General features: G+C 35.2%; 1 protein-coding gene and 1 non-coding gene across 2 annotated transcripts; both read left to right on the top strand.

Annotated features, from left to right (window-relative positions):
- Window positions 1-544: 544 nt before the first annotated feature.
- TRNAA-AGC (transfer RNA alanine (anticodon AGC)) lies at window positions 545-617 on the top strand. The gene has a single exon. It is a non-coding gene; the product is annotated as a tRNA-Ala (tRNA).
- Window positions 618-5329: 4712 nt separating this feature from the next.
- Window positions 5330-8572, top strand: LOC147563931 (uncharacterized). Its single transcript, XM_086641861.1, has 3 exons — window positions 5330-6158; window positions 6890-7020; window positions 7450-8572. Exons 1-3 carry the CDS (start codon window positions 5880-5882, stop codon window positions 8192-8194), a joined length of 1155 nt encoding a protein of 384 aa, XP_086497987.1. The 5' UTR covers window positions 5330-5879; the 3' UTR covers window positions 8195-8572.
- Window positions 8573-10014: the final 1442 nt, after the last annotated feature.

Raw genomic sequence — 10014 nt, 5'->3', positions numbered from 1 at the left:
TAGAGGGGTAATCAGAGCAAGTGAGAGGAGGTTGAGTGTAGTTTGACTTCTGTTTAATACAACATGATTTTTACAGTATATGGTAGCATACTTCCACTGGCGGTATTTCGCTATAACTCATAATTCGAATATGTTTTTATAACATGGAAGTACAAATCCAAGAATATTGAACTTCGGTATAAATGAAGTAATTTATGTAGGCTTTAGGTCATTTAATACGTCGGACTTTAAGCCATTTAATACGTCGGGCTTTAGGTCATTTAATACGTCGGACTTTAGGCCATTTAATACGTCGGGCTTTATGCCATTTAATACGTCGTGCTTTATGCCATTTAATACGTCGGACTTTAGGCCATTTAATACGTCGGACTTTAGGCCATTTAATACGTCGGACTTCTTGAAATGTGATCCAACTATCACACCTGAAGTAGAACTCAGATCCAAACCTCTCATTAGATATCCGATGACCCAGGAGATTGGTTGCCTAGGGTTACTCAGGTTCTGTTAACTACTTGGGTTTTTAAAGGAAGAAGATGAACGTAATGGGGATGTAGCTCAGATGGTAGAGCGCTCGCTTAGCATGCGAGAGGTACGGGGATCGATACCCCGCATCTCCAATCTAAAATTTCACTTTTTATCCCTTCTTGTGATAATTGCTCTTGCTATATAATTGAATGAACACCATTCTTGTATGTAGTTTCTCCATTGGTTTTGGAGGATTTACATATTTATTACTCGTTGAGTTGACAAATTTTATAATCCAGCTGAGACTCCTGTTGCTAAAAGTGACTACTGTTGTAGTTATCAAAAAAGGTCGAGCAAAGATTTGAGGACGGCGACAAGATCAAACAGAAGACGGACAAAAGAAACCAAGAGAACACACAAATTAAATCTATCATTAGAAATGATAATTTCAATTGTTCATTGTGCCAAAGGTTGAGTCACGTCAACAGTTGGGCTTTAGGCCATGTCTAGTTGGGCTATAGGTATGTAGATCGTAGTCGACTTCTAAAAAAAAACAAGTAGATGGAGTTCTTAGCACGTAAAAAAAACATCTAGAATATTACTTGATTTGCTTTTGTTTTGAAAGAAAAATAAACAAATGATTGACTACAAGAATCTCTTCAACAAAAAAAAAAAAAAAAGACTACAAGAAATGAAGAGAAAGTTTGAGTGTTGATGTCATTAAACGAAAATAATAATATTATTTGATGTGTCAAGATATAAAATAACACAACTCTAATAATTGGATGCTATAATATCCCAGGAAAAGAGGAACTTTATTCTCTCTTTTTTTGTTTTAATAATATAATCAACACACATTAAAAATTTAACAATGATAAGTTGGGAGGATCCATTCACATAATTATAATTAATTGGTCGAAATTGAAAAAGATTTAAGCGTATATTACAAGGGACCAAACTTATCATAATAAACCGACTAAATAAAGAATGCACTTACCAACTAATTCACTTTTTACAAGTAAATGGAAATAACTTAAATAGTTTAATGGTTTACCAAACTTTGTTTTATACCCTCAAATGATGATTAACCACCAACTCTTCTTTACACTCTAGCCTCTCCTAATTTTCTATTGGATTTTGTTTTTTCGTTTTTCTTTTAAGTCATATACAATGCAAAAATCAACTTGACTCAGTAAAATGATGTAATAACATTTATTACAGAGAAGCACTAGAGTCTAAATCTAGAGGGTGCTTCTAAAGGCACCAGCCTAAAAGGCTGTTAGCATCCGGAAATTTTATTGACTCGAGTTAATGGCCATTGACCCGATTCCTCTATAAGCACCGGTTTTTAATGTGGGTGACGTTCACCTTCTTTTACTTCTTCCATCTTCTTCTTCCAAAACACGAGAGACATAGAGAGAGAGAGAGTCGTTTGGGAGGGATATTGTTTTGGGGGGTCAGGCTGGACAAGAGGGCTTTTCTGTTTATTTTGGAAAAACAACAACCATAGTCAATAATCTTGAAGAATCAAGAATTGGGTAGTCTGGATATATACCTTAGTTCCTTTCTTAGTTGAAAATTAATTAGGACATGACGATCAATGACAGCAACATGTATTTATCCATGACGGCGGATTCGCTGCAGTTTGATAATTCATTTTAGTATTTACAGAGTGAAACTAATCGAGAGAATGTATACTAAGAATAATAATAATTCAATTACCTTAATCCTTTCCAGAAAAGCATAACAATTCATATCATGCAAATCAAATTCTGTCATCACTAAATCTATTTCTTCTCTCTGAAAATAAGAAAGAGTAAAAGAAGTCATCATCAAATAAAAAGAAACCCAAATTCTTGAATTTACTAAAAAGAAGATTATAACTGAGGAAGTTGTTTTGGGGTCACTTGGGTTCTTGAACGGAGTATCTCAATAGCACGAATTGCAGACTCAATTACAAATATACTCACTGTAAAAACACTACCGACATTAGAATTTAGAGAGAGAGAGAGAGAGGTAATTGGGTTTTCTACGTGGATTGAAATAATCATGGATTGACTAATCCGTGAGTATGTGAAAAGAAACGGATTTGCCAATCCATGAGTATGTGAAGAGTAAAGACTTAATGGAAACGGACTGGACTCCAGTCCGTCTAGTATGTCTTTGGGCATCATTGTTCTATCCGAATTCTGGTTGGATTTTGTGAGAGATGGATGGAGGGGTTAGGGTCAACCCTACTTGACCGGTGCCAACATAGTTGGACGGTGCTAATAAACAAAGGAGCGGTTGGGCATGGTGCTAACAGAGATGGATGCTAACAGCCTTTTGGCCCGGTGCCTTTAGAAGCACCCAAATCTAGAGTGTCTTATTGGAGATTTCTTAGTGCTTCTTAAACAACTCAATTAATTTTGTAGTTAACTTACTTTTGAGGTCGTTAGAGGAGAGAGAAAGAATGGAGCGGAGATATTTCGCTTTAAGTGGCGCTACCTATTATTTAGGATAAAATAACTTCTTTTCAGCAGTTACCAGCGCGATCTTCAAATTTTACTCTACGTCGAAATTTTCTCTTCGTTTGTATGTACCTTTTAAATTTAACATTATCCATGTTGGAGTAGAACAGAGACATGGACAGGGATGGTGGTTTGGGTAACGGTTTCTTATCATCAATCTCTATAACACTAAAAGGGTTCTTCTCGAATTAAAGATAATGGATCCGTCATAACAATTTCTTGATCACCAACTTCTTGATGCAACCATCATGCGTCTCTACTTGGTTCAATCTTCTTCATTAGTATAATAATATTCACGACTTTTAGGGTCTTTTTCGTGATCTTTAGGATCTTTAATTTGTGATCTTTAGGGTCTTTAATTTTGTAGTTAACTTACTTTTGAGGTCGTTAGAGGAGAGAGAAAGAATGGAGCGGATTTCGCTTTGAGTGGCGCTACCTATTATTTAGGATAAAATAACTTCTTTTCAGCCGTTACCAGCGCGATCTTCAAATTTTACTCTACGTAGAAATTTCCTCTTCGTTTGTATATACCTTTTAAATTTAACATTATCCATGTTGGAGTAGAACAGAGACATGGACAGGGATGGAGGTTTGGGTAACGGTTTCTTATCATCAATCTCTATAACACTAAAAGGGTTCTTCTCGAATTAAAGATGATGGATCCGTCATAACAATTTCTTGATCACCAACTTCTTGATGCAACAATCATGCGTCTCTACTTGGTTCAATCTTTCATTAGTATAATAATGTTCACGACTTTTAGGGTCTTTTTCGTGATCTTTAGGATCTTTAATTTGTGACCTTTAGGGTCTTTTTTATTTTTTTTTTGCAATCTTGTACTCCTTTCTCTTCACGTTGTCTTTACTGTTGTGAGTTTCATATTGTTATTTACTTTAGTAAATCCATGTTGTACTTAAAGGATTCAAACCAATCAAAACCATGGTTGGATTGTATTCCTTCTATTAATGAAATTCTGGTTTATCTCAAAAAAAAAAGTTAATCTTGTAATCAAATATAGGTTCTATTTTTTTTCCAGTAGAAAAGTCTTTTTAATTGAGTAACTCTAACTGACCACGTAAGAAATAGACAATTTATAAATTCACTTTTTCACACTTAATACCTAGAGATTTTATAATTTTTCTTTAGTGTGCATTGGAGTTTCTCTAATTGTATATATGTTTTTGTCAATAAACTTATTTTAGAATACTTTATCTTTGGTTAACAACTTCAGTCTGACAGATTAGCAAACTCTCCATTTCTCTACTTATATTTTTAGTATAATAAAGTTTATGACTTTTAGGGTTTTCATTCGTGATCTTTAGGATCTTTTCATTTTGTGACCTTTGTGGTGTTTTCATTTAGTTTGTGTAATGTTGTACTTCTTTCCCTTCATGTTGTAAATTACTTTTGTAAGTTACGTGTTGTAATTTATTTCTGTAAATCTCATGTTGTACTTAAATGAGTAATCTCAGAATGAAAATTCTGGTTCAACTAAAAAACGATAGCTCTAGATCGGGTTATTTGCACATGATAGCACGCTTCTTAGGCTATCACTTTTTTGAGACCACTCTTCTACTTTGAAAGAGCAACAGCTAACCGATTGCTTAATACCAAATGGTTGGTTTTCTAAGAATCACAAGCAAAAAAACACCTAATCTTCAAATTTGGTTTAGCTGCCGCTTGGTGTAAATGGCCGCGACTCAACTGAATTAGTACGAAACACCTCAAACTAATAGTTTCAAGATCTTATCATTAAAATTTCAAAACTAGTTATCGGACAAATAACATGTCAAGCGACAACAATCTTAAAATGAGTATAACTTTGAACCAAATTATTGGTAAGCTTTGTCAACAACCCTTAATTGGAGTGATAAGAAGTATAGTCTACTATCTTAGAGGTTAAGGGTTTGAGACACACTGACCAATTCAAAAAAAAAATCTCTATTAACAGAGTATCACATAAAAAAAATCTCTATTAACAGAGTAGTTCAACAAATAAAAAAACCTGAGTATCACATAAAGTTTTTTTTTTTTTTTTTTGTTGCAAATGAGTATCACATAAAGTTGCTATTAACTTGAAATTAAAGTCATTAATTAATTTTGTTTATAGTAATTAATTAAAAAACATATGGTCCAGCAAGATTCTTGCATAAACTAAATCAAATACAACTGGCACCGACGACCAACATCCCTAAAATGAATTCTCTTCCTCCATAAATATACAAACACTCTTCTTATCCGTTAGATTTGCAACACAGATCTCGAGGAGATCACTACCAAACTCAATAATTTCTTCCCGACGGTGACTTTAACTAACAACCACTCATTTAAAAGCGACAAGTGTCTTCCTTCAAGGAAACCGCGTAAATATTTCCATCAAAACAAACAAAACAAAACCCCTCTCCCTTTCCCTCTCCTCTCTCTCTCTCTATCTTCTTTCTCTCTCTAAAATTAAAAACTTCTTTTTTAGAGAGAATTTTGAAATAGGAAACATGAAATTCCTTCTTTAATAATCCGTCTAAAACGGAAGTATTTGGAGTCAAAATCAAGATTATAAACATCAGAAAATCATTTCATTGTTAGAAATTTCACGTGAAAGGAACAATTTTTTTGTTTCCTTTTCATCAGAATGTAGAAAGATATTACTACTAATTAGAGGAGGAAATATCACTTCCTTTTTGTGTTTATAAACAGCAATTTTCGTGAATTGTGTTTAAATTTTTTGGTGCGGGATTACCGGATCTGTGGAAAAAGTTTGGTTTTCCTTTTTGATTCATGTGTTTATTAGGGTTATAATATATATATATATAGAGAGAGAGATAGAGGAGGTTTGTTGTTTGGGATGATTTTTTTTTTTTTAGGGATTTGAGATTAGGAGTGGGTTTGTAGGGGGAATATAATATAATGGAGATTGAGAGGATTAGGCGGAATGGAAATCATCATTTTTTATCAGGAAATCAAATAGTTGATAGAATTGGTAGAAGAGAGAAAGATAGTAGTAGTAATAATTCAACAATGTCATCTGGTTTGTTGTTAATGCCATCGTCTCCTCCGTCAAATTCGACTTCTGGTGGTGGTGGTGGTGGTGGTGGTGGTGGTGGTGGTGGTGGTGTTAATTTCATTGAACATCAGGTTTCCAAGATGGATACTCTAGCTGGTGTCGCCATTAAGTATGGCGTTGAGGTATTCATTTTGATTTTGCATCTTTGTCTCCATTGATTAGATGATTTCAGAATCATAGCTCTTTCTTATATTTGAGGCTAATTCTGTTGACTAATTGTAATATAAATGCTCTGTTCTTGCAAAAGTACACCCTAGAATTGAAGCTTTTTCCTAGAAAAAATATCCGAATGATCAAATATGGTCCTTTTTCTATAAACAATTGCATATGGGGCTATTGTTAATTTGTTTTTGTCTACCTAAACCGTTGTTGAAAGTAGTGAAAACTTTAAATACGTTTGTTCGACAACACAACTGAGAGAAACAATGGGCTTTTTACGAAATGGCAAGGAAAAATTCTCTCTCTGAGAGACATACATAAACACATGTCTGATGACCTAGACTCATCCAATGAGATGTTGGACTACATGGCCTTTGAGGCCTCATATTGATCCAATTTCCGTTAAAAAACCGTGAATTGTCTAATTTCATATTCGAACAGAAAAGAAAGGCACAGTCCAACAGTGGTATAGCTAGATTTGCCTTGTTTGCTATTCATTTTATGATTTTCTTACCTTTTTCAATTGGTTACGTATTTACGTAACTTCTGAGGTTTTCGATTGTACTGTTCTATTTTGTACTATCTTTCGATTTTTTACGTATCTTTTCCGTCCATCGGTGATTTTGTTGATAGCAAAACAAGATCTTCTGACACTGTCCCCGACCTTGATGAACACTATGTTGTATGTCTGTAGGTTGCTGACATTAAGAGGATGAATGGTTTGGTAACCGATCTTCAAATGTTTGCTCTCAAATCACTGCAAATACCATTACCAGGAAGACATCCTCCATCTACTAGCCTGTCAAATGGTTCTCCCACTGCTGGGTATTTCTCTGCTCACTATTTCATTTATCACTATTTTTGCTCCCTTGACATTATAAGGGAAGTTTAGATTTCTTCACCGCTTTGTAATCCTAAAGTTTGTAGTTTCATCTATTCTAGTTGTAAGTTAGAGGAATGTGGACATACGGTAAATTTTTTTTTGATATATAAATTAGATGATCATATTGGGCCAACATTGTTTTATAGTTTTGCCGACTTATATTATGGATGAAATCTAGCATACGCTTAAGCTTAGGAAGACTGTGACTTAATTCGAATTGCCTCGCATTGTGTACAAATTAGATCAGCAAACTGCTAGAAGATTCGATTAAATTGAAATTTGTTTGAATAGGATAACAACTTTTTGAACATCAGCTATTAGACGTTTTACATCAGATATGAAGCGGCTCATTTTGCTCGAACTTATTGCAGAGATAGCAGTATCGACCCATCTCCATCTCGACGTGCTCATACAGATCTATTGGAATCTTTCCAATCCCTCAGATTAAAAGCAGATATACCAAGAGTTTCATCAGCCATGAGCGTTTTACAGGGCTACTATGGCCTAAAACCATTGAATCTTAAAGAATCAGAAGGGACAGAAATGTCGTTGTACAGAACAGGCAGAGCTCACTACTTGGAAGATGAACCACACTCGAAACCTTCTCCAAATCGGCATAGGAAAACGAGAAGCTTAGTCAGTAATATTTTCAATGACAACACTAATTTAGCAGAAGATGTTCCAGTAATAGAAACAAGTGATGTCGATATGTTCAGTGTTCGGAGACGTCAGTCATTTGACACGGATAATAGCCCTCGAACCCCAGAGACATTGTTGAAAGAAGATAACAACAGTACAGTAACTGGGTTTTCAGTAATGGCAGGAAAAGGTCTGGCCTTGAGACCAAAATCATCTACCCGACTGGCTCTAGTACCTGAATCTGATTGTTGGTTGAACCCTCTCTCAATGGGAGATTCAGTTCTAGTAAACGGGTTCACTGAAGTTCGAAAATCATCAAGCACATCAAATTTGCAGGAACAGGATAGCGACGGGTCTCCCTACAATTGGACAACATCCAAGAGGACGATTCCAAATTCAACAAGCAATAGATCACTCTTTTTCGATGGATTGCCGAAACCAGTAACTGCTCGAAGGAACAAAGCGGCTCTTGACTAGTAGTAACTTTCTCAAGATCTCGAACCAAAATATATTTTTTCCTTAGAGAACATCAAAGTAAAACAAGTGAAAGAAACAACAGAAAAACTGGGGTAGCGCCATTAACGCAAATGAGGTAAGCAATTGTTTCCAACCGCTTCTGAATATTTTGAACTGTGGTTCTATACATAGAAAAAGATCTATTAAGAACATCCCTTCGCTTTTATAGTTTAAAAGACTAATTCAATTCTTATTTATACTTTTTTAAATCGAATCCATAAGAAGGTTCATACAAAAGAGTACATTATGTTGTAAGTAGATGTCTTGACTCAGAGTGGTACTCAGATAAATATGGTTTATATGTATTTATTCAATTTTATTCTTTATATTCTTACTTAATTAGGCTGTCAATCTTGTCTTAATGTGTTTGTAACCAACATAACAAAATAATGTAGAAACGGAATTCTTGAAAGAACTCTTCCAAGCAGATGAACAAGTAATATACAGTTTCTTCTCAGCGAGACTATGATGTAGTTGCCATTAGAAGTGCAGGTAGATCATTTCGAGGGTCTTTCGTATTTGCTTATCCCAGAAGGATCATCGCCGACCATCGTTCTTGGACCCCTTTTAACATCGGTTAAAGCCGTGAGTCTCAAAGTAGTTGAGTGTCATCTGCCGTGAGTCTCAAAGTAGTCGAGTGCCATCTGCAACAGGCAAGATTGTTAACGCTTTCGCATTATGTAGAGTGTTGGGGAAATTCTGTTATGTTTATACTATAAAGTTCCTCAGCTCCCACGACTTAGTTCCTCGTTGTAGACGGCCATGGGTGCTCAACCACCTGGAGGACCCCAAGTCCACCTTATTTTTTTAATTGATCCAATATGATGAATTGGGTACCACATATTAGGGTGTGGCATACTAACAATCTGGCTTTGGAACTTCCAAATGACTCGCAAAGACATCGATTCAAGTAAATTGAGGAGATTGAAAGATATCCCAAAAACCTTCACTTTTCCCTGCCTTCTATGTTTGTTGCTTGTGGTGGTTCTTGATTCCATTATAGAACTTTTAAAGTCCAAATCAATTTATATACAATGAAGGTTCATCCAGAGTGTAGCATGAATTAAACGAATTATGATCCATATATTACATTTTTTATTAAGTAAATTCCTCAACTACTTCACAATTACTTATCGAATGCACCGAGCCAACCCAAACCTATCCCCAATTATCGGGACCAAAACTGAAAAGAAAATTACCGCGTACCTTGAAAATGAAGAGGTGTGAGGTAGTTTTCATCTGGCAGAGGGCATGCCGGAGACTTCATTATCCCCACAAGGGACTCCGGTAAACATCGGTAACAAATTTCATATGCAGGAGATGTAATGGAGGAAACACTTTTTCCAAGCCAAAACAGTTTTCAACTAGAAATACTCATAAAAAAAGACTAGAAATAAAACCACTCAAGTGTCTGTCCCTCAAATCCTAAACATATCTCCTTCTCTCATAAATAAGAAAACGCCGGAGAAAAGGTAATATTGGACACCATATAATAGAGAAATTTAGGAAAAGCGATCATTCTCAACCACTTTATATTAACAAGATACGACGAAATCTGCAAGAAAACGAACAGTTACATATCTACGAGCCAACCTTATTAGATATCGATATACACTGGTGGATGCAGTCGACCAGCCCTAAGTTTTGCCGTCTTTGCTTAGATCATAAAGTTATAGAAATACAGCATCTCAGACAGAGCATAGATTTAACTTAAAGTATTTGATGATACTATGGTTATGTATATAAACTATCAGCGGGAAATTAATCAGAGAGAGCAATCA

The sequence above is a fragment of the Eschscholzia californica genome, unplaced genomic scaffold (assembly GCF_041429995.1).
Source record: "Eschscholzia californica isolate CP2 unplaced genomic scaffold, dmEscCali1.0.p SCAF_1, whole genome shotgun sequence".
Taxonomy (NCBI): Eukaryota; Viridiplantae; Streptophyta; class Magnoliopsida; order Ranunculales; family Papaveraceae; genus Eschscholzia; species Eschscholzia californica.
The sequence above is the reverse complement of the archived record's forward strand: the minus strand, read 5'-3'. Positions and strand labels throughout refer to the sequence as shown.